General features: G+C 36.1%; 2 protein-coding genes across 2 annotated transcripts; one reads left to right on the plus strand and one right to left on the minus strand.

Moving 5' to 3' along the window:
• Positions 1-713: 713 nt before the first annotated feature.
• On the minus strand, positions 714-5,054 carry LOC135634886 (probable serine/threonine-protein kinase PBL25). Its single transcript, XM_065145596.1, has 6 exons — positions 4,724-5,054; positions 4,495-4,641; positions 2,422-2,603; positions 2,149-2,338; positions 1,526-1,917; positions 714-1,373 (listed from the first exon to the last, which is right to left on the minus strand). Exons 2-6 carry the CDS (start codon positions 4,586-4,588, stop codon positions 1,134-1,136), a joined length of 1,098 nt encoding a protein of 365 aa, XP_065001668.1. The 5' UTR covers positions 4,589-4,641; positions 4,724-5,054; the 3' UTR covers positions 714-1,133.
• A 1,219-nt stretch (positions 5,055-6,273) lies between these two features.
• On the plus strand, positions 6,274-17,359 carry LOC135636846 (uncharacterized). The gene is made up of 7 exons (XM_065148935.1): positions 6,274-7,641; positions 8,743-9,160; positions 9,440-9,584; positions 14,948-15,063; positions 15,131-15,209; positions 15,500-15,733; positions 16,750-17,359. The coding sequence occupies exons 1-7, from the start codon at positions 6,543-6,545 to the stop codon at positions 17,062-17,064; spliced, it is 2,406 nt and encodes an 801-aa protein (XP_065005007.1). The 5' UTR covers positions 6,274-6,542; the 3' UTR covers positions 17,065-17,359.
• The last annotated feature ends 8,451 nt before the right edge of the window (positions 17,360-25,810 follow it).

Consider the following 25,810-nt stretch of genomic DNA (forward strand, 5'->3'; position numbering starts at 1 on the left):
AAAAATATCTTGTGATTTTATCTAAAATTATAAAATTGTCAAAATGATTTAGTGAAAAATCAATATGATTTATATTTTCTATAAAGGTAAAATTATATTTATTTATATTTAAAGATATATATATATATATATATATATATATGATTATATTTTTATTTATTATATGTTTGGGCCATATGAAATTATTATAAGATTACTTACATTCATTTATTTATTTTATTTTACACTTATTAATTTAAATAAAAAATATGTATTCACATTTGAATAAATATTAAAAGGATAAATTTATCATAAAATTTCAATAAATTTTTAAAATATAACTTTATCAAATAACATTACGTCAATGTATATCTAAAATATATTTTTCATCTATTATCTGGCGTTCCACAATTGTACATTTACTCAAATCCTTTTCCTCACACGTATATTAAAAATGTAAATGTTAACCTTTATCCATATAGGTTATTATAGCGTATGTTTTCTAATTGATTTGGAAGGCTCATAACGATGCATTGTTTATTAGCAAAAAATGTAATACCTTACTCAATTTTTTTGTAAGATGATGGCTTGTGTTGCTATTGATCCTTTCCAGACTTGAGAGAGAGAGAGAGAGAGAGAGAGAGAGAGAGAGAGAGAGAGAGGGGCTTCATCATCTACTTGTGGACTGAGTTGCTGAAAACTCTCAATGGTTGGCTTTAAAAGGATTAAAAGATTTCATTGCTTCAGAATATTGTAGCAGCATAGTGCAACAGGTTGATCCCAATTTAGTATTTTCATCTGGAGGACTAATTTAAATCACCTGTCGCCATCACTCTCTCTGTTGATGGTCACTCACAGAGCCTAATACAAGTGTCTTCCTGGTTTTATGGCTATTTAGAGATCCAACAAGGAAGGTGCATTAGAGAGTCATGATTTGCCACACATACCCTGAAATCTTATATATGCTCTCTCGTGTTACATATGGTGAAAGAGAGAGGTTATGAACACAGACAAAAGTAGCAAGCTTGAGAAATCCATACCACAGCTCACTTTCTCATTGTAGGACTCATGCTAATGCCTTGATTCGGAAGAACACCACTCCCATGGTCTCCAATCCCAATCCTCGGCGCAATTTCTCATCAGCTTTGACCGGATTACTTTGTACTATCTTCTGGTGGTGGGAAGCCGAATGATGACGCAGGGACTACTTCCTCCGTAAGAAAGCTTAGTGTCATAACTACATCAGCCATCAACGGGCGAACTGAAGCCTCTTCTTGGAGACACATCGCAGCGACAGCAACTGCTTGGCTCAAGCCCTTCGCCGGATAGTCACCTTGTAGAAGTGGATCAACCAGCTCATGGAACCTCTTCTGGTCTCTAAACATGGGCAACGCCTGAGAAACAAGTGGGAGTTACACCAACATGAAGCTGAACTAATCAATGTTAGAAGAATGATCCTTAAAGGAAGCAGCTACTTTAAAGGATCCACGTTGGTCAGCTATAGTTGTTCCTGCAGGGAAAAGAAATAGGCTTGATGATTTCGTACCCAAGCAACGAGGTTCTGTTCGTTCGTTGGCTTGCTTGTGTCGATCGCCCTCCTCCCCGTGATCAACTCGAGCATGACCACTCCGAAACTGTAGACATCTGACTTCAAAGAAAGGTGGCCTGTTCTTGCATACTCAGGTGCACAGTAGCCATATGTGCCCATCACCCTGGAAGAAACATGGACTTTATCCCCCATGGGACCGAGCTTAGCAAGCCCGAAATCCGAGAGTTTTGCGTTGAAATCTTCATCAAGTAGAATGTTGGATGATTTAAGATCGCGGAAGATCACAGGTGGGTTGGCCTTCTCATGCAAGTACTCCAGACCTTGAGCGGCACCATATGCTATCTTCATCCTAGTGTACCAGCTTAGAGGTTTCTGATTAGCTGAGACATCTGGAAACACGAAAAATAAACAATTAAATTCCAAATATTGCAAAGCAGTTTGCTGGTGAGAAGGTTTGCTTATCAAGAAATGGTCTAAGATAAACATTGCATAAATTCTAGGAGCCTACCGCACAATTTGCATCAAAGAAATCATGCAATAAGCAAATGCCACGAAGAAGAGTGTGGCAGGATGACGTGCATGGTAGAAAGACATAAACCAAGCTGTTCTTGTGACAGTACCTACAAGGTGGTCTTCCAAGGAGCCCATGGTCATATATTCATAGACCAAAAGCCTTTGATCACCATCGGCGCAGTATCCAATAAGCTTGACCAGATTTTGATGATGCAGAAGACTGAGCATCAACACTTCAACAACAAATTCTTTGTTGCCTTGGAAGCCATTCCTGTCTAGCTGTTTAACAGCTACAATCTGACCATATCACACAAATTAAGAGGTATCTTAAAAATGTCAAAAGAAGTTAGAGATTGAAAAGTATATTTCACTTGATTTACCTGCCCGGTGTTCTCAAGGGAACCCTTGTAAACTCTACCGAATCCTCCTTCGCCCAAGAGGCATTCAGGTAGAAAATTATTGGTCGCCGAAGCAAGCTCACGGAATGTGAATGTCCGTGCTGCAATATTTCCATTTCCAACATCTTGAGTTTCTTTTCTGGAGGGTTTTTGTGCCTGAAAATCTGCACAAAGGAGAAGTTTGGCAGTAAATCTATAAGAAGGATGAGCAGTAACAGATGGCTTTTTACAAGTATGAAAATGGAGAAATATCTGAACAATGCCAGAATGCACGAATGGAGCCTAAACAAGACGATGCTAGAATAAAATTGCAACATATTTGGGCGCTCAAAGGTATCATACCAAATAGATCCTGTTATCCTTCTGCTCTTCTCAAAAACATGTAACAGTTAAGAATGGAAGTGTCTTAATGTTGCCTATAAAATACAGTTATTTATGTAAATACAGAGAACTTTAGCAAGAAATTGAAGCAATTGAAGGCAAAGTTGGAAGAGGAAAAAGACAACTTCTGAATAGTTTCTGCAGTCCTAATTCAACCACATTCTACTCTAGTACTTTTTGATCCACATTGATTGCTATAATTACAGACATGATGTTATTCACCAAAAAGTTTCTTGTGCATACTGAGTTCTAGACTTAATCGTGCTCACTTGGTTGATAGTTTAGATCCCTTGTAGGTTAAAACGAATCTATTTCCTTAAAAAAGTAAACAAAAAGTTTGAAACCAATCTAAATTCCAATACCTTAGTCTCATTGTATGCTAGCTACTACTTCAAATTCGCTGTAACAAATTTTGATTATGGAGTTGGAAATTTTAGTCCGTTTGGATGCAAATGATGTAGGTTGTAGTTCCATGATTGCAATATAATTTATTCTGATTTTTGTTGGAAAAAAACTTTACTACAACAAATTATCATACGAATCACATGATTCACTCATAGAAAGAAGAATCAGAAAAAATATATATTTTTTGACTAGAGAATACCAACATAATTTTAGTCACAAGGCCTATCGAAGTCAAAGATTCAGCCCATGCATCGACTTGTTATTCCAAACTGCAGAGTATATCTTTGACATCCACCAATCATAAAAAAATGACATAATTTTCCTAACTGGAGATGCTATTAAATTGCAAGTTTATCCATGCAAGAGTTATAGATTACAGCCATTGGATGTAAGCAGGACAGTCATGAAGTAGTTAACACAGCTTTCCAATTTCTTGACCAGCCTTGATAAGCAATTGCTTGCCATCACCTACTCATAATCTAAGTCAGTTCTTTGCAACCCTCACAGAGTTTTATCAAGCTCTTTGGCCTTAAAAATGAATCTAGATAAACACAAGCGCAGCTAATAAGGAGAGAAAAAAAAATACCAAGATTGGAGTTGGCATGACATTTATACTACTATGTAGCAATCCAACATAAAGAACATATTTAATTTTCACTTAAATGTACCAAGAGTTTGGACTTGGGAGCAAAAAAGAAATTTGTTCCAAACACGACTTGCTTTCTAAAATGGTTCATGATTCCAATTAAGTCAGAGATTGAGCTTTTAACTTCATCAGAAAATGTTTAATGAATCTCATGATAAAAGAAAGCCAAATAGATGACGGTTTCATGTTTGCAATTTGCATGCTTTGACACACATGATGAAAGCTTGTTGTAGTTCTCACTTTGCCTATCCTTTGATCATTTAAAGCAGAGTAGAACACAATTTGACTTGAGAATCATTTTCAACATTTGGAACAAAATAAAGCACCTCGACAAATGTGCAATTAGCATCCTAAATTTCAGGAAGTTGAATCCTCAGCTGTTAGATAATTAAATTCGTAAAGGTATCTAAATAGATTATTGATTATTTGAGATTGGGTCATCTGTCAGGCAGTAATTTGGTTCTGTTTTCACTGAGAGCATCAAAAAACGACAGCAAACACAAAATAGAAAAGAAGAAAAAGAACATGCAATCCTTAGTTCGAGACATTATTGCACGAACACAGGTTAACAAGGTTAGGCTATCAAGAACGTGGATGATGAAGAAGAAGAAGCTAGAACTCACCAGGCTTCAGCTCATTATCCTTGACGACACGTGCGACCGGAGAAAGATCCTCCTCAGCGACGTTCTTCTTCGAGAAACAAGGAAAGCAGCTCATTTCGCAGAACGCGACTTGGGTTGGCTCTCAATTCGCGTCGACTGCCCCCCAATCTGCAGGCAAAATCCAAGCTTTGTAAGCTACAAATCAGAAGAAACATTTCTCTGAGAAGGCGTAAAACTACATCCGATTTACCAAAAAGATGAAGGCTTTCCGGCACCGAAGCCCTAAAATCCCCAAAGATTCCAGAAAATTCAACACGGTTAGAAATTTTGGTCAATCCTAGCTCACGAAAGACTACATCAACGTCACCCCAGGTTCGTCAAAACAAGATTCATCGCGTAACGCGCGAGATATCTAGATTTCATTCAAGACGCCCCTGAAAGGCTTAGGAGCCCATCCGGGGAGATCCAAGTCCCTCGCAGTTGGGGGGGGTGCGAGTCGGCCCAAAGCAGGATCTTTAATCAGGGAACAGAGGCGGAACAAGGGAAGAATGGAAGCAACTTTTTTGGGGGGAGGGGGGCAATGAGCAGCGGTGGCTCCTCCGGAAGGGGTGGGTGGGATTTGAGGACATATTTGAACCGCCCTCGGGACCAAACGTGGATCCAAATTCGCGGGACGGGGAGGGAGACGAGGGAGGCATCCCCGTTGGCATAACCGGTTTTAAATATGGGAACCATGGGAACCATATCCGAGAACAAGAAACGGACGTGAGGGAACAAGTCTCGAGAAAACCGCCTTGCATCACAACCACCCCAGCCTCAAGATTCGTGCCACGACGTGAATGCTCGTCGTGCCTGCACCATGCTGGCGCGCAACGTGAGACACACAAGCGTGTCTCCGTGGACGATCTGTTCTCTTTTTCTTGGATACGCGTATATGAGCACTCTATTCACGCAGCCACCTAAACGCATTCTACAGCTCTCCGTTGTCACTATTTTTCAATCGTATATTATAATTAAATAAAATATATATTAATTAATAAAAAATATATATAATTTTTTATGAGATATTTTTGATGGAAGAAACTCTCATAATAATTTATTCTAGATTCTTTGTTCTCGTTTATAAATAGAAAATAATTTCTAGAGGCTAAAGAACTTATTATAATTTCTCTCTCAATTTTCATAAGATGACATCAAAAGTACGTATTATAAAATCGATCTAATATTATTTGATTTCAATCGTAACAGTTTTAACTTAGGCATGAAACTATGAATATAAAAATGATACTGTAAGCAACTCTTGATGTCACATATAATAATCGTTGCTATATTGGACGCTTATGTGCTTCAGTTGTGGGAAATTTTACTTCTTTTTAATATTTATAAAAATAAAATCAATTTTGTTACTGCTCTTGGTGAGACACCAAACATGATTTCGGTGACTGTGGCAGCGTTCCAAATGTAAAACAACGTGGAGCTCCGCGATTGGTCAGCTGGTGATGTTGCTGCTCTTGGTGAAACACCAAACATGATTTTGGTGGAGCTCCGCGATCGATCACCTGGTAATGTTTGTTCGGGCTTTTCGTCTCACCACGAGCCTCACCTTTTGCAGGCGTTATCCACGGATCGGCGTCAACGTGACCCAAACTTGGCCCCGACTGACTTCTACTCTCATTAGAGAGGTGGGTCCCATTGGCAATGCACGGGCCACCGACTTGGTGATTTCGCGCGGTCCATGTAATAAATTCTGGTAACGGAGAACTGACGATGATAAAAGCCACAAAGAACCCGAAGCATGGGAAATCGTGATATTTCTACCCGCTTGTTTTTTATCTCATTTTGTTGCCTCATCTCGGCTTCAGCGTCTCTCCGCCATTTCCATCGTCGCCTCGGCTCTCCTCCTCCGCCTCTTCCTTCACTCAAACCCTTGCTTCCCTGCGTCGGGTCTGATGCCTATTGGAGAAGCATCGTGCTTCTGTTTCGGGTCGCGTGAATCTAATCGGCCGCGCCGGAAGCCCTAGTGTCAGTCCCGCTCTAAGTCCTTTTTTTCTTTCCCTTTTTTCCTCCCGATGGTCTACGGCCAGGATCCGTCGGAAGCACTACTCCAGGCCGTCCGGGACGCACTCTCCCCGCTGGAGTCGGCGGTCCTGCGCGCCGCCAGGGATCTGGAGTCCCAGTGGCTGAATTCGAGGGGCGAGTGCAAGAATGCGGAGCCCCCGACGAGCTGCCATGGATTGGCGAAACCGAAGTTGAGACAAGCTGTGGCTGTGTCCGTCGTGGCTTCTGAGGATAGGAAAAAGGGCCCCATTAAGTCCTTTCTTGGTGCTTTGTTTCCGAATTGTTCCCGCGGGGATGGCGTCCGTGGTCGGACAGGGAATTCATCCAAGAAAGGAAGAGGAGAAGACGATAAGGATAAATCTCGCGTGAATTGCTCGCCCTTTGCGGCTACTTGGTCACTTGTTCTTAACAGCTTTCTTCAGGCGTGTCCGCGACCACTTAAATCAGTTAGGAAGTGTTTCGGGAATCAATGTCGAGAGGATGACTCCCTCTCTGAGCCTCGTCGTGGTAAAACTGCAAGGAGAGGATCATACAAGGTCGCTTATTGGGATAAAACCGATAAATCAGCTTCAGTTGACGGAGAAACGTTGTCACTTGAGTTAATTTTTTGCTTTGCATTGGACAGTTTAGTTCAGAATCTTCAGATGTTAAATTTGAGTCACCAGAGGAGCAGCGCTAAGAAATATGATCAGCCAGGGGCTTCTGATTCTTCCTGGCCTCCACAGTTTGATCACTTGAAGACAATCGAGGGGTTAATTAATGGAAAGAAAGCAGATTTTGATGGAGTTCTTTCAAATTTGGGTTTTGCAAGGGTTGGAGGGGCTCCAGCTAGCTTTGTGGGAGCCACTTCATCTGTGAATACTGAGGGTGCGAGTCATGCCAATTGTGATGATAAAGAAGAGCCTATGAGTAGATCACCGCAGAAGGTTGCCAGTGGGTTGCTGAACATTCCATTGTCAAATGTCGAACGCTTGAAATCAACACTCTCCACTGTTTCTTTGGCTGAGTTGGTTGAGTTCATGCCTCATTTAGGGAGGTCCTCGGCTGACTATCCTGACAAGAAGAAGTTGTTCTCAGTTCAAGACTTTTTCCGTTACACTGAGGCAGAAGGTAAACACTAAGATGTTTTTGTAGTTCTTTAACCATATAACCATCTTAATGGTCCCAACTGAGCTGTGTGTCTTTATTAATCCATGTCATAGCTTCAATTTTGTTATCTTATTTTTTCCTGTATTAATGGTTGTTTGCACACAAATCAACATGCACAACAATGGTGTTCTTCAATTCACAATCCATTAGCCTGGAATTGATTTTTTTTAACTAATCTCTAATAGCTAATAATATGATTATTTGGCATAAGGTGTCTTTTTAAAGAACTCATTGTTCAGTTGAGTTTACAGGACAATTCCTACAAACTATTGATGCTCACAGATGTGTACTTCTCTCTGCCTAACAAGTGCCAACAATTACCTGGAAGTTTGAGCTTTGAGAGGCTATTTAGATAACTAAATTATGGTCTGAGTTCTGAAGTTAAAACATTGAGCACTGGCTATGAGATTAAACAAACAAGCTAGAAAACAGCAGGGTAAGTCTAACAGACTTGAAACTCACTGTTAATGTCTGTGTTGTGTATTCTCATTCGAGCTTCCATTTGTGCTGAACATGGAATATCAAATGTTGAATGTTTTATCTCAACATAGAACACACAAAATTAGTATATACAGGTGGTACATTTAAAGGAAAAAAACATTAGGTTTCACATGTGGAAATATCCCTACATTTTCTTATGAATATCTGAAATATAAATATTTCTGAATATTATTTCCTTTTGCTAAATTTCTATGAATATTCGAAACATGTCACATGCCTCTTCACACACGCAATGATCAATTATGCCCTATACAGGTAAGATATCATCAAATTTGCCCATACTGTATCTATAGAGCATTCACACGATATTTCGAGAGACACCGAGGCCAAGATGGGCCCATCACCATTTTCAAGTTCTGCAAGTTTTGGATCTTTTTATATGGCTTACATTTCATACTTCTTTACTACAGCAATATTTTTGGACGATATTAACTGATATATGTTAGTGCCCAACCTGTAAAAGAGTGTTTTTACTGATCATCTTCACAGGTTATCAATTGATGTATATGGTGCTTAAATGAAGACGCATTTGAGTTTCATGTCTCTTGTTCTTTGCTACAGGAAGGCGGTTTTTTGAGGAGTTGGATAGAGATGGTGATGGCCAAGTTAACCTCGAAGACTTTGAAATTGCAATGAGAAAGAGAAAATTGCCAAGGAGGTATGCCAAAGATCTTTTGCAGCGTACTAGAAGCAACTTGTTTTCAAAATCAATTGGATGGAAACAATTCTTGTCCTTGATGGAGCAGAAGGAGCCAAAAATTCTTCGAGCTTACACAACCCTTTGTCTTAGCAAGTCTGGAACCCTTCAAAAAAATCAGATTTTGACATCATTAAGGAGTGCAGGACTTCCTGCCAGTGAAGATAATGCCATTGCTATGATGCGTTATCTCAATGTAGACAGTGAGGGATCAATTTCGTACAGTCATTTCCGCAACTTCATGCTTTTGCTTCCATCGGAGAGACTTGAAGATGATCCTCGGTATGTCACGATACATAAATTATCTGGAAACTCAACTTTATGCAAGTTTTTGGACATAATCTGGCTTCTAGATGGTACATCCATGTCATGTTCGTTGAGTCAATATGTTCTCTGATCATTGAATTTATTCTAATATTGTTTATGCAGCTACTTCATAGAGTTTGTATATCATTTCATGTACAATCTAAATGGTACCCAATATCAGTATTGTATTCCAATTAGAAAAGGGTTAGTTTATGGGATTATAGTTAATCTTTATGCTTAATTTAATATATACAGGAACATCTGGTTTGAGGCAGCTACAGTGGTATCTGTTCCCCCACCAGTGGAGATATCCACTGGGAGTGTTTTAAAGTCAGCTTTGGCGGGAGGTCTTGCAAGTGCACTTTCTACTTCTGTGTTGTATCCTGTCGATACAATGAAGGTAACCCTATTAACTTAAAAGCATGAATTTAGTATAATATAAGTCATGCCTTATGAATTCTTTCATAGTTTTAAATTAATACTAAGAGGTTATAGGCATTGATTAATTGAAGTTAGTTCACTTTATCATGTAGAATTACTTCAAATACTAGTTTATAAATTTAAATCCCTTTATAGGTTTGTACTTTTAATATATATCAGCTGGTATTTTGTTGACAAAACTGCTCTCTCTCTATATATATATCTATGCATATGAAGCATACGGAGGAATAATACTTGCTTTGTCAATGTGTCGTTCATTAGGCAAGTTGAATTTTCCTTTTCTTATACAAGGTTGCACAACTTGATATTGATAAATAAATGTTTCTTCCTTTGGTTGAACTTTGGAATTTTCTTTTCTTGGGGACCTTTTGGAATCCGAGAGCATACCGAGGTGCTCTCGGATATTAAAATTTTAAAATATATATTGTGGTTGATAAAAATAAATTAAAATAAAATTAATCCATCAAAATTATATTCATTTAAAGTATTAAATTACATTGTCCATATCTAATAACATAATTGATAAAAAACAATATTAACATCATAGATCATTAAAATCTACTTCATTCTTAATCTTGTTATCATTTTCCTCTTCAACTGATTTACATTTCTCTTGTTCATCTTCATCATAATAAGTTTCTTCCTCTTCGACAATTATTTATGATGAACTTAAGACTTTTTCATTCATCTTTATTCTTGCCAGTTGTCTTGTCTATGTTCTTATTTCTCCAACACCTGAATCTCTTATTATATCTTTCAATATCAAATTATCATCATTAAAGGCAGGCTCATCTTTAACATTTTCTAAGTTCGTAATCATTTCTCCTACTAACCATTCGTTTGAATCATCTATATTTTCTAACAAAATTGGATCAATACTATCTCACAAATTATAATGCCTTTAATGCTTGACTATACTTTATGTAGAAAATATCATGTAAGTGTTGATGCTTCAACCAATTTGTCATATCATACGAATTAATGATCCATTTAGTTGTATTGATATCTAAAAAAATAAATTAGTTAAAACAAAATATTTTTATATACTTAAACTGTTGAAGACACTTTAATTTTGATCACAACATACAAACACTACAAGTCAAACTTAGAATTTTTATAGTTAATTGCTACAAGTTCAGTGTAAAATTTTCAAATAAGCCCCATCATCCAGTTGCAACTTTAAATTTAACTATTAACAATAATATAATTTAAAATTTTACATGATGTTAGTTATATGAACTTAGAAATACTTGGGACTTAGTAGCCATTGATTAAATAGCCACATGAATTCTAACAAGACCCTCAACATGCTTATATAAATATATTTCATTGATGATCTTGTCTTGAACTTCAACCAATCTTATAATGCATTGATATAACTCAGATACAACTTTTGCATCAAACTCGATGAAAAAGTTTTTAACAAAAAAGTTCTAGGTTTAAATAGTGCCCTACTGTATGTAATGGATGATGAAGTTTACATTCACATCTTCTATTTGATGGAAAGAATAGAATATAAGAACAATTATTGAAGAAGCTTAAATGCATTAACATGCCCCTCTCCTATTTATACAGATTAGGAGGGAGGATTTTTTCCTCAATAGAATAGAGGATTTCCTCATATAGTTGGGGAAATCTTATTTGCTATCATGCCCCCGCAAGATGGTGCTCTTGTCAAGGATACCAATCTTGGATCGATGCAAAGTAAATAGTTTACGAGCGAGAGGCTTCGTGAGTAGGGCAAGAGCAGATCGTTGCTACTGCTGCTGTGGTTGCTGTTGATGTTGTTGCGGCTGCGACGGCGACGACTGCAGCAATGGAGAAAGCTATAACAATGCTGTAGCAGAGGAAGAAGCTGCAGCAGAGGAGGAAGTTGCAGTGATGCTACAGCAGAGAAGGAAGCTACAACAGAGGTGTAGTAGAGGAGAAAGCTGTAGTAGAGGTGCAGTAGAGGAGGAAGCTGCAGCGATGCTACAATAGAGGAGAAAGCTATAGCAAAGGAGGAAAGGTGGGGTAGTGCTGGTGAGCATAGCACTAGAGACGCCACAGCGGAAGGGAACGGACGTTGGTGTAGAGTGGCAGTAGAGAAGACAGTTGCCATTCACCGAGAAGGAAAGATTTGTCGCACCGATGGCCTGACGACGAAAAAGCAATGGTGGAAAGCCTTTTCTTTTGTCGCCGGAGGTGGAGAAGCAACAGTGATGAGTCAACAACGAGAAGAGAGCTTGCTCAGGCAAGTAGCTCTGATACCATGATGGAAAGAATAGAAGATAAGAACAATTATCGAAGAAGTTTTATTTTATTGAAGAAACTTAAATGTATTAACATACCCCTCTCCTATTTATACAGATTAGGATGGAGGATTTTCCTCAATAGAATAGAGGATTTCCCTCAACAGAATAAAGAGATTTCCTCATATAATTGGGAAAATCTTATCTACTATCACTATCAATGATTATAAAAATATTTATATATGTTTTTTATTTCAACCAAAAGATTTTTGAATTGTTTCTTTGACTCTATCGATAATCTCATAAATATTATTTTATAAATATATTCTATGGCTAGTTTTTTTTCATTATATATGAGCCAAAAAACTCGAATGAGAGGGCCCATTACTTTTAATGCACGACCTATATGATTCCAAAATGATGGCATCAAAATAACATTATTTGTCCATTTGCTTAACACCTATTTCTCCGAGATAAACATATTTCTAAGATTGTGCTTTTGCTTGGGAACACTGGAATGTGAATGCCAGGAGTGAAATGACAAATTGTGTGATACCATATCTCATCAATTCTTCTCGATGTTTATAATATTTTCAATATCTTTAACATTAGATCATGACAATATGTTGCTCATGGAGTTTAATACAAGTGTGGCCTTTTGGCTTGTAGTAACTTACCTGACAAAGAGAAAAATAAAATTAATATTGTTTAAAAAATATAAAAATAACATAATCAAAATATTCAAAGGAAAAATCATACCAAATAAAACATAATTGTTTTCATTGTTTGATATCACTGGAACCACATTTTTGCTCTCCAGTTTTGCCAACAAACTTGTCAGGTAATTCAATTTTTTTTCTTCGGATTTTATAAAATATGATGCATAATTGACTTAATATAGTTCCTAATGAACAATTGACCAAGAAATTAATTAATACTTCTTTGTCTCTTATTAGTCTAAGTATATGACATAACAGTATAGGCAATCATGCACCATTAACATCATGTAAAATTTTAAACTATATTATTTTTAATAGTTAAATTTAAATTTGTAGTTGAGAGGTGAAACTTATTTGAAAATTCTACATTGAACTGGCAGCAATTTGGTATAAAACTTGTGAGTTTAACTTGTAGGGCTGTGAGTTGTGATCAAAATTGGAGTGTTGGAGAATGTAAGTATAGAAGAATATTTTATTTTTAACTAATTTATTTTTTAGATATCGATGCAACTAAATATATCTTTAATTCGTATGATATGATCAATTCATACAAAGAAAAGAAATTGGTTGGAGCATCAACGCTTACATGATATAGTCTATATAAAGTATAATTAAGTACTAAAAGCTCATTATAATTTACGAGATACCATTGATATGATTTCGTTAGACGATATAGATGATTGAAACAAATGAGTGATGAAAATAATGAGTGCTAACTTGGAAAATATTGAAGATGAGCTTGTCTTTGATGATAATAATTTGACATAGAGAGATATAGTATCATTTTCAGGTGTTGGAAAAATAAGAATATAAATAAACAAGAACTAGGATGAATAAAAAAGCCTCATGTTCATCACTTGCAATTGTCTAAGAGGGAATTTATTACGATGAATATGAACAAAAGAAATAAATATAAATCAACTAAAGAGGATAATGATGACAGGATTGAGGATGATGAAGTGGATTTTAATGACCTTTGATGCTAATATTGTTTTTTTGTCATTTTTATTATTAGATATGGTCAATGTAAATTTTGATGTGTTATTTTTATTTTAATTTATTTTTTATCAATCATGATATATATTTTGTAAATTTTCATATTTGGAAGTGCCTCGCTATGCTCAGGCGAGCGCCTTGTGCCTCGGGTATTTTAGCACCTTTATGCACCTAGCAGCTTTGACTACACTGCCTTTTTAAAACTTGTTTGTTGTTGGTTGATACTTCCAAACTAAATAAAATTTAGATAGGTAGAATCTTTACTTTCAAAATGACCACTTTTATTTATATCCTTTTCCCTTACAACTAGTAAGCTGATTGTTATGGATAAAAAACAACTTTGAATTATATTTTGTCTGCAACTAACCTCATCCGACAAATTATTGAAAGATGAAGTTGAAATACCATATCAAATCAATGTAACATTTGATCCATATATAAGCTCTCTGTCATTTTGTTTCTGAATGGAAAATTTTGAAACATAAATGCTATAAGAAGAGCGAGTCTTATGTCACAGTAGGTTGTTCCTTTGTAACTTGGGTGACTAGGGTTGTCATAAAGAATACCTCTCTGCACCAGAGGGAATATTATGTGAACCTTCAAAACTCCACATTGGCAGTAGCTTTGTGTAGGTGGTCACCCTTTTTTAATGAATGTGGCCAAATATCAGCTTGTTGGAAGCCTTTTCTCATGAAGGGATCTTATTAGTTGTTTTGTGTAATAGTTTGATTTTTCACCTTCTATTACAGTCCTTATTATTATTTATTTATACTTCATATTATTAGTTTGCTCAATACTGTACAGAAAGTAGAAACATACCACCATGTGCAACAAACTTATGAAAAAATAAGAAAAAATAGTCTCTGGGGAGTTACAATTGTAGTAACTTGTGCAGTTTGACTTATGCCTTTTATGCTTATAATAGATACAATAAAATATAGCAAAAGATTTTGTATTGAATGTATATATAAATTAATATGGGATTTTATTTATATAATTAAAAATGTATCCATTTTGTTTGTTCACTTCTAGTAGTCATGTTGGCATGGACAAACCTGGAAAGATATAACTGATATTTTGGTTTCACGTTATGCACCAGAATGCTGATTGCTAAAATAAATCTCTCCATGCGAATTGGAGAAACAATAGTATTTATTAGATTGATGTATTCCACAATGAATTTAGAAAGCGGTGGTTCTTAAAGTACATTACAAAGTAATCATACTATAAGTGAGAACATCTTTGCAAGTATTTCCAATTCCACCACGATGCAGTCTCTTCAATACCATGCTTGTTGAATTCTGATTGAGAATCACTTTTTCATCTTGTATGCTCTGAAATCTGGTTGTAATCATTTTATATTTGTACTTCATCAGACACGTGTACAAGCATCAACCCTTTCATTTCCAGAGCTTGTTGCGAAGCTACCAGAAATTGGGTTTCGTGGATTATACAGGGGTTCTATTCCAGCAATCCTTGGGCAGTTTTCAAGGTAAGAGTTCTTTTCTACAGTGCTAGTTTTGAGTAGAAGCAAGACTGATTTGTATTGCATTTTACAGCCATGGATTGAGAACTGGTATTTTTGAGGCAAGCAAGCTTGTGCTGATTAATGTTGCACCAACACTCCAAGAGCTTCAGGTAATATAGTTGTCTATGAATTTTTTCTTCTTTATGAAACTTGGTTTGGCTCAACAATTTATTTTCATATTTTGTTGAGGCTACTTGCAATGGATCTTTGTTTGTTCAGTCACAAACCTATGTATATTGTATAGTTAAATATTATCACAAATTGCATTAGAATCTTGTTCTTGTTCTTTGATTGAAACAACAAGACTTGTTTCTTTTAGAGAAACATCAAGGATAAAGTTGCTAAAGTGAAAAAGTTCATGTATCATTCAGATTTAAACAAAAAATATATTCCTCTATAGGTGCAATCTATGGCATCCTTTTGCAGCACGATCTTGGGAACAGCAGTTCGAATCCCTTGTGAGGTTTTGAAGCAGCGACTACAGGCAGGCATCTTTGACAATGTAGGAGAGGCAATTGTAGGTACTCTACATCAAGATGGCTTGAGAGGTTTCTTTCGCGGGACCGGTGCCACACTTTGCCGTGAAGTCCCTTTTTATGTTGCTGGAATGTGTCTATATGCAGAAGCCAAAAAGGTATCATTTGGACTTGTTGATTGCTATTTATTGCTCATCCTCGATTGAAGAGATTCTTTTAATATGAACATAATTGAGGTTGATTCAAGCTTTGTGATAAACTGTAATCTATAAGTTTCTATATTCCGCTAATATCTTGTGAATTGGCTTCTTAATGTTTCATGTGTGCATTAATTTTACATCTAATTATCTTAGTTTTGTTCTAGAATAATTTTGGGCATTCTTTTGTGCATTATTAATTTTCAGAAACAGTAGTGAAAGAGAGCAACCTAAACCTATTGGATACTGTTTCCTCAGCTTGTTTGGAGTATCATCCATTAGTGCATGTATTTTACATCTAGTTATCTTAGTTTTGTTCTAGAATATTTTTGGGCATTCTTTTGTGCATTATTAATTTTCAGAAACAGTAGTGAAAGAGAGCAACCTAAGACTATTGGATACTAGGGTTTCATCAGCTTGTTTGGAATATCATCCATTAGTGCATGTATTTTACATCTAATTATCTTAGTTTTGTTCTAGAATATTTTTGGGCATTCTTTTGTGCACTATTAATTTTCAGAAACAGTAGTGAAAGAGAGCAACCTATTGGATACTAGGGTTTCCTCAGCTTGTTTGGAGTATCATCCATTAGTGCATGTGAATGCAAAGGTTTGTTATGTGTAATTGTGTATCAACCTTCTCATGTGCAAAGAGGTCTGTCATTGCTCGATTAGTAGAAGATATAGCATTTTTCCTCTTCCAGCAAAGCTGAAGGGCAAACACTGACCGACCTTCTCTGAGATAGACCCAGCATACATCATTCAGTAGTCTTTCTGTTTGAATGAGAATAATTTGAATTTTCATTTTATTAATGACTATCAATATCATTTATCAACTAAATTATGACTCGACTACTGTATCTGGAAAAGCATTATTTGTTGTTTTGTAGGAAATTTCTTGTTGTTGGATTCATTAAACTCATTATTATTATTTTTGGGTAAAATCCTCATGTTTGCTTTTTAAATGCACTATGATAGGCTGCACAGAACATTCTCAATCGAGATCTGAAACCTTGGGAGACTGTTGCGGTGGGGGCTCTTTCAGGTGGGCTTGCTGCGGTTGTCACTACTCCGTTTGATGTGATGAAGACGAGAATGATGACTGCACCCCAGGGCTTGCCGGTATCGATGTCAATGGTGGCTTTCTCGATTCTTGGACAAGAGGGCCCTTTGGGGCTTTTCAAGGGAGCTGTTCCCAGGTTCTTCTGGATAGCACCTCTGGGTGCCATGAATTTTGCTGGATACGAGCTAGCGAAGAAGGCAATGGTCAAGACAGAACCCATCTCCGGGTAAGGTACACCCACCCTTTTTCGGTTTTCTTGCTTTTGGTACACACGTGAACCACCAGGCTGGGCAACTAACTAACTCCCTTTTTAAGCGGCCTTAAAATTCATGTACTACTACCCTCTCCTCTGCATGTTACTCGACCACCTTCCTCTTTGCCGTCTTCTTCTTTTTTTTTGCATTCATTTAAGTGAGGGTAAAGTTTTCGTTCTCTCTTTTCTTGGTAAAATCCATCATCACTTTACAGCATCCAACTTTTGTCATCTGTGTATAATTGCTGCCTCAAAGGGAATAATCTTTTTGATGTGCTCTGAATCAGTACACACTTGAGATTGTATGCTAACCACAGAAAAATTGGTAGATGATCCACAAGCAAAATTGGATGAATGAACCTTGTTTCTTGAGGTTCCAATCTTTTATATACCTAACCGACCCTTCTTCGTTGTCATGTCACTACTGTATGCTGGTTTCCGTTGACATCATTGTTTTGGCTGTATTTGATCAATAAATGTTAGTACTTTAGGTTCCCCTTTGATTCACAATTTTTTTGTCACAGGGTTCCGATTCGCTCTTCGAACAAAATGGAATTATTTTTTTTTCAGCTTTTGAGATATTTATTCCAATTTCATTTATATTTTTTGTGCCTTGGCTTTACCATTTGTTTACAAACTGAACATGGCTGATATAACCTTTACCGAGGAATGCCTTGGTAAACTCTTTTTCTATTTCTCCCCACCGATCCACATCTCCCTTTCTCCAATAGAATGGCGAATGCCTACCTACGTCAACTCTTCGTTGGTCATTGATTTCACCCTTCCTGGTTATTTTGGAAAACCCCTTTCCACCAAGCCTCAAACCCCCTCCTCTTTTCCCAAGGAGCGCAAGGGTCCAGAATGTGTGGAAGCTTAGATGCTATTTTAGAAGCTAAACTGTAGAAGATTCAAAGCTAATTCCTCCTTATTGGGTTTGAAATTTGACCCAACAGAGGCGAGTTGGGCTTGCAAGAATCGGAAAAAGAGCCACTCGGTAAGTTTCTTAATAGGATTCCTCCTTAATTTTCTTCTCCCCAAGGTTAGAAATCTTCCCATGGATGTCGACTTTAGCTATAGGTTTCTTCTGCTTTCAATTCTCCTCTGAATATGGATATAATTATTGTCTTAGTGGATCTTTATCCTAATCACCTAAAATTCAATTTTCAACCTCTCCTCGAAAGAAAGGATTGATAAAACCTCAATTTGAGTCTAATTTCTTGGTGTTCCTCTTGAACTCCTTAACCTAATCTTCCAGTCAAATTGCCTCCATTAGTATCTAAAGATTGACAAGATCTACTTACTAATCATAGGAAGAACTCGGGGCAAATTTAAATTTGCTAGTCTGCGTTCTCCTCGATTTAGAAAAGCTATTGCTACAAAGATTGTAATTTTCTCCCCAAGTTTAGGAATCTTCCTTTGGTTGTCGCATTATCGACTTAGCTAATTTGATTGTGAGTCAAGCTCACAGTTGGGCCATAGTGACTATTCGAAATCATAATTTCCCAATACCTCTATCTAACACCTATAGCAAGGGCACTATTTATATGTCACTTCAATGACTCAAAAAATGCCTTGCATTTATTATCAACTCTAGGGGGCAATTGTTAAGGTCAAGCTTGGCTTCTTATCACACATTGCAAAATCTCTCCCTCTTTCGATGCTAGGGAATAATAAGAGAAGGGTGCAAAATATACCTGATAGTAAGTTGCTACCATTTATCCCTATCTTCTCTTTTTCCTTACGCGACATGATGGTGTATTTACTTCTCATATCCGAATAATTGGGATATTGATATGAAAGACCATTCAAATATCCAATTCCTCAACCCGTTTGCTTCCAACCATTGATATGAAAGATGGAAGGGGTATGTATCTTCATCCTCGATCATTGCTCTATTTTGAGTTTGTTGTAAGTACCGACGTCTCTCTCTTCTGACCTTTGATGCTTTAGTAGATCACATGGTTACTACATTCCATAAGGTGATGAATAAAGGACTCTCTTGGTCAAGGATGATGATGAGATTTGTGCCTTTCGCAGTAATAAGAGTCTACGAACCTAAAATAAGAAAGAAAAGAAGAAAACGAAAGAATATAGGGAAATAAGAAAGAAGGCATATCCCATCGAGTAGTGTCTTCCCCCTTCACTTTTGTTTGATATAGGGAAATAAGAAAGAAGGAATATAGTTTGACTTTTGTTTGAAATCTTCCCCTTAGTGTTTCCGACCATTTTCCTCGTCATTAAACTTGGTCACATTCTCAAAAGGAAAAAACCCTAACCTCAACATCAAGATTGAGTGGTATTTGGTTTGAGCTTGACGACTTTGTGAACTCGGTAAAAAAATTATTACTCTACCAACCCTCTCGATGGAGACTAGCCCCCTTGGTCTCCCTCCACCCCTTGTTTTTTAAACTGAATAAAATCATTTTTCTTTAGGCCAAATCTAACAAGAACACCAAATTGGATCTTAATATCAAATCAACTAATGATGCTATTGTTGCTCTCAGAGGAAAAAGATGCGGCTAACCTACTCTCTGACTTTGAATTCACTTTTTTTTTTCTAGAATTACAATAAAATTGCTATCTTCAATAGACAACTTAAATCTTAAATGATGGGTTGAACCAAATAAAATTCATTGAAATATAAAAAGGAGACAAACTCTAATTTTTTGACATCATTATGAATATGATCCAATTTTGATAACTTTCATGACACTGCTACTCTTTCTCCCAATTGGGAGATCTCCCAATTGGGAGAGAGACTTGGCTGGTGTTCATTCTCAAAAAATTCAATGCCACTCTTATCAAGGACTTTGACCCAATTGCCTTTTACAATATTCTTTATAAGGGTGCATTTGGTAACATATTTAAAATATGCATTGAGAATCTAATATATATTTTAAATATGATTTGGTCTTTGATAATTTTTTTTAAAATCGTATTTGGCCAAGATGCAGCTACTTTGCAAATGCTTAAATGCTGATGCTATCTTATGATAGCATTAGCATTTCATCATTTGTGGGATCCTAATATTAGTTTTAAAATTTTAATATACACTATGACATTATATAAAATCATAAAATAACCAACATAATATAGTAAGAAACCAACATGATCTATGTCTTCTATAATGTGAAATTTTATTTATTTATTTTAAAGATTATATTATATTTATTTATTATATATAGGTACTAAGACTTTTTCATAACATTACATCCGCTCATTTATTTATTTAACATAAAAAAATATGTATTCACTTTTAAATAAATATTTAAATTATTAAAAGCATAAATTTATCATATAACATTCGATAGACATTTCCTATACAATTTTACTAAATAATACTCACTAAACATATTTAAAATATAATTTTTATCTATTGTTTACAAACACTTAAGACATTCTATAATTGCACATTTAAAAGACAAATACGTTTTGAAATGTAGCTTAACATTCTTGCTAATCAAGAATAGTTCACCTTTATTAAAGGTAAAGGCAAGACCATTTATGATAGCATATGCATAGCCAACGAAGTGGTTCATTCCATGAGTAACTCTAGGAAAATATCTCTCATAATCCTCAAACTCGAAATGGAAAAGATCTTTGATTTGATATCTTGGTCTACCATTATGCACATATTACACAAAAAGAACTTTTCTCCCCAATTTATTGACTGGATCATAACCTCTCCCTAACCTTCTCGTCCTTCATCAACAATGCACAATCTACTTGGTTCAAAAGTGAGAGGAATTACGTGTTCATCATTGTTCAACAAATTATATCCACTCTAGCATCTAATGTTGTGCATAGAGCAAATCCCAAATTTTGCTCCCATGTCATGAAATTTTTTTGTATTTTGAAAACCTTGCCAATCTCAAAGTCATCCTGAGTAAATCCAATATCTATTTCTCGAACACTACTATCCTCCTTCGTTCAAATATAGCATCTGCTCTACCTTTGGTATTAGTGAGGGAAATTACTCTATCAAGAAGCTCGAAACCTTTCTTTCCCTTGATAGACTAGGAGACCAATTTCAACACTCTAATGGATAACATTATGATAAGAATTCAAGGTTAGTATAGAGATCTCTTGTCCTAAGTTGGCAAAACAATACTTATAAATTTTACCATCAAGTCTTTATCTAACCACAGGTCTTCGAAAGAGTTCCAAATAGAATCTCTTCCTTCACCAAGGAATTTCTACAGAATGATAATCTTAATAACTATAATATGCATCTTATACATTGGAAAAAGCTGACTAAACGTAAATTGAGCACCAAAGATCTTTTCCTAGCCAAAAATCCATCTGTGCCTAAAAATTAATACTCATTCTCAACAATGATGACTATGAGTAAAAATCTTCTCTAAATATGGTCTCGTGTATTCATGAGGCATTAAAAAGACTCCGAAAAATATATCCAAGATTTTTTATGCAATCTTCAATTGATTCCACTCTCTCAAAGATGGTTAGAAGCTTAATGTCATGACCCGAGCCTGATGGGCTAACTAGCCTATCAACTTCGTTTGGTCTGAACCACTGACCAAAATGCTTAAACTGAAGTTGATAATAGTACACTCATCAGACCCTTATAAGTCAATCTTAATCCTGCCCACTTTCAATGTGGGACTAATCAGGGGTACTAATCAGGGGTGTTACACTTATTGACTTTGGTTTATCCGTTAGATCGTTGGTATAACCTATGGACTCTTTTCTTTAGATGGCCCACCTACATTAATGTTAGTATCATGGACTATTTCCCGAGTGTCTAATCTAAATTAGACCAATTTGTTGTCACCTTACCTTGTTGCATGGACACAAATCCTACAGTATCCATCTCTCTCAAATGCCCAATGATGAGATATGAGTACTCTCAACTCATCTAGAAGCACCTAGGTGAGTAATGCCCATATCCGCTTAAGTAGAGGACCCGAAGAGAATTGGTCGTGGCTTGGCAACCTAAAAGTAGCACATAACGTTAAAATTTTCTTATGGAAGTTTCATTGGTATTGTCTCTCCACTTCTTTATGATTGTCCAACATTTTCTTATGGAAGTTTCATTGGTATTGTCTCTCCACTTCTTTATGATTGTCCAACATCTTACATTGCCAAATCAATCATTGTTTTCTTTGCAAATGGATTCTAATTCCCTTCTCCACATCTTCTCTTGTCACATGGTCTGATCTTTCTCGAACCTGCTCCAGTCTCTAGGATCTGATTCCCTTAACTATATCTTGAAGCTCTCTTATTGCATCAAGGGATTTGATGCTTGGCGCTAGGGAGCCTACTTGGAGGAAAGTATTGATCTCGACAAACCCTCCTTGGCTGCATCATTACCCTACTTTTTTGTTCTTATGGAATGGTAAGAACAATGCCCAGCATTAGCTTTACTATCTTGAGAGCCCTCCTAAGAGAGATAATAAGATAACCACCCATCCACCCGACGTTTCACTTCAACTCTAGTTTTTGTAGGATGTAGCTATGTCCTTTGTATGACCTCTCTTGCTGTTTGGCAACCTCACCCATGTTGGCTCATGTTGTGCTCAAAAGACTTGATAGTGGCAAAGATAAAGACTCTCAACTATTTGCATTAAAATTGACGCCCTTCAGTTAGTTATTTTTGCCAAAGCCGTTCCTCTAATTTATTTTTTTTCTTCTTGATTTTTTTCATTTTAGTGTAACAAATCTTGTTCAATGCAATTCTTCTATTCTACTAAAACCTACTAAATCTTAACCAACAGAACCAATTTATCATTTTTTTCCGACCTCAAGTCTTTCACCGATATGGTTTTCATTACATGTCACAATTTATATCATCAAAACTATATTCTAAGATACGAACCTTTGGGAACTGCAACAATAGTAAAACAATTATCTCAGTATCTCGAATTCTCATACTTGTTGTGAGTATTCCCAGTGACCCGTACCACCTTTCTAGTTTTTATAATAGAAAAGCCTCTTTTTTTAGTCCATAACGAGCATTTCAGCTCTGGGAACGTTTCCGTCCACTCCCCGAAAGCAAGAGATCAAAACCGCAAAACATAAACCGAAAGGTTGCTACAAGAAAATCTCGAGAAATTGCTGAAATGAATACCACCAGTGCACCTTCACAGAAGTTGATACTTGTTCGTGAAGGGATTTCAAGCACTCAGTAGCAAATGGTTGCTTTAGCTTATGATTTTGTTAAGCGCTGACGTACTCAGATCGAATCAGCGCTGGACCGTCAATAAGCATATAAGATCAATTGAGTTGCCATCACAACTATTTGATCCATTAGAACCAGAGGAAAGCGATTTCCTACCACGGATCCCACATGATAGCGTGGAAACTATAATCGTCAGAAGGAAATGATCACAAAAAATTACTCGCGTAGATCCCCAGTTTTAAGGACGAAATTAAAATCCTAACCTAAAGATTCAGAACGAAAACCAAGTAAATACACCGATTGGAAGAATCGTTTTAATCTTACTTGCAAACACCGAAAACAAAGAAAGTCATCCGAAATCGTAAAAAAACCAAAAGGGTAAAGAAAGCAAGAGGAAGGCATCGATCTATGAGCGTCGAAGCCTGCTTACTAGTGTGGATCGAAGAGGCAGGTTGTCTCCACGGAAGGAGAGTCCAGCCGACTGGAGATGGAAGTGGTGCGCAGAATAACGAGAGAAGGGGGATTTAAAAGGAGGTGGTGGATTAGGGCAACGCATCGAATGCGTGAGATGAAGCCAGCATCCGTGGGTCATCAGATGGATCCAACGGCCACGATCTCAGACGCTGTATAACGTTTTATGAACCCGTTACATAGAAACCAATTACAAAGAAAGATACCGTATATAACGAATAATTTCGGCCCACGCTAATTTGATCACGGGCCTTGATTAAAAGCCCACGAGCATATTTTCGAAATCACAAAAGTGTTAAAGATTCTAAGATTAATTTTTTAATATATAATTTTGAGATATTTTATATGTAACCAAGAAAAACTATTAGAGACATATATGTTTTACGGATATCGTTATTTAAAAACTCTTAGTAAAACTTTTTCGAATTTTGAACTTATCAGTAAAGTTTTATACTCACTTTCTAAAACTTAAAATTCGAAAATAACGATTTTATAATAATTAAAATATTTAAATTATTTCCCTCTCGAACTCATCGGGTCATTGATGACTTGAGAAATCACCTTCCAAAAAACAGAAAGGATTTCGAATATAACAAAACAAAGAATCATGTTGGTTATTTTTTATTTTATTTTTGAAGCACAAAAAAGAAATTTATTACTTGATAATTCAGAATGAGCAGATCTCGGATCTTCCCCAAAAAGAAAAATCAAAAGATCTCGGAGCTGCTACTTAGTTGGTATTCCTATTGACATACTCAAAATCAAAATCACATTTAAGGATTTATAAAACCCTATTTAGAAGTTGATAATTTGTTCCATGCAAATTTCTAAAGAAAAAATTTTACTTTTTGAGGCCATCCTCAAATATCACGTCAGCTTTTCTCATCACTACATTATTGGTTAGTCAAAGCCCGATAAATAATCTTGACCATCAGGTCTCCTACTGTATTATTTGTTTAGCATCATTTATTATCAACGGAGGAAGCAAAAAAGCGAATACCCAAGATCTTATCCACCACCAAAAAAAGTTAATACTCAAATATTAATGTTAACTCTATTCACTTTCCACCAACGTTAAGAAATAAGATAATATACTTTACAAATATGCATCAATTCATTAACATTTACAAAATTGGGTTATAAGCTAAAAGGGATATTCCTTAGCTAAGGATTATTCCAAATAAAAATGGTACACTCATTGCTAATATTAAATTGAAATCATTCGCAAACATCCAAATATAATTTATGAATGTTATAGCCAATAGATACTTCACTCACAAATACTCCTCCTTATTGGATAAATAGATCATTTAATAATTGGAAATTATCTTACGCCTCCCTCCTTTTTATACCTATAAATAATATCCTAACTAATCAAATATAAATTTTTTTATTTTTAAATTTTATTCGAAAATAAAATGTAATAGTCTTTGACTTTTGGTGAATGACCTTCTAAAGATTTAACTATTCAAAAGAATATGAGTTGGTATGGTATTAAGGACTCGCCTTTTGGGTCGAGCCTTCGAATGAACCTAAATCAGTCTCAATTAAAGTTCAATTGACTCCTAATTGAGTTAACATGATTACATCAAAAGATAACTCAATTAGTCTCCTAAACTACTTCGATCGTAAACAAATGATTACAAAGCATGAATCCTTTATCTGGCATGTCATTGGTTCATCGACATCTAGTTTGATTCTTCCGCGCAACATCCTCTCTTACGGCTTATTGTTCAATCGGTCAGTTGACATCTGCAACTTCGATTTCCTTATCATAATTTTCGCTCTTCTTGACCCGATGCCTGAACTCATGGCTTGAAGCCTTCTGCCGATACATCGACCGATCCTCCGACTCGACATCTAATCTTCTAACATGTTCCACTCCGGCCCAACATGATTTTTTCTACTTTAATCAATTTGACTCTTCTTGATCGAAGCTAGTCATGCATCACTCAAAACATAGATTAGATCACAAACTCATTAATTGATTTTATTATCAAAATCCGAGATTCAACAATCTCCTCCTATTTTTATGATAACAACCAATTGATGACAGAGTTAACTTTAACTCCCCCTATTAATATGTCATATTGATAGAACCTTGAATTCAAAT

The sequence above is a fragment of the Musa acuminata genome, chromosome BXJ3-4 (genome assembly GCF_036884655.1).
Source record: "Musa acuminata AAA Group cultivar baxijiao chromosome BXJ3-4, Cavendish_Baxijiao_AAA, whole genome shotgun sequence".
Lineage (NCBI taxonomy): Eukaryota > Viridiplantae > Streptophyta > Magnoliopsida > Zingiberales > Musaceae > Musa > Musa acuminata.

Coding starts and splice junctions, on each gene's coding strand:
- LOC135634886 (XM_065145596.1), bottom strand. CDS start 4,588: ATGAGCTGCTTTCCTTGTTTCTCGAAGAAGAACGTCGCTGAGGAGGAT. Junction 2,339..2,421: donor CCCTTGAGAACACCGGGCAG/GTAAATCAAGTG, acceptor TGATATGGTCAG/ATTGTAGCTGTTAAACAGCT. Junction 1,918..2,148: donor CTTGGAAGACCACCTTGTAG/GTACTGTCACAA, acceptor TCGTGTTTCCAG/ATGTCTCAGCTAATCAGAAA.
- LOC135636846 (XM_065148935.1), top strand. CDS start 6,543: ATGGTCTACGGCCAGGATCCGTCGGAAGCACTACTCCAGGCCGTCCGG. Junction 15,210..15,499: donor CAACACTCCAAGAGCTTCAG/GTAATATAGTTG, acceptor ATTCCTCTATAG/GTGCAATCTATGGCATCCTT. Junction 15,734..16,749: donor TATATGCAGAAGCCAAAAAG/GTATCATTTGGA, acceptor GCACTATGATAG/GCTGCACAGAACATTCTCAA.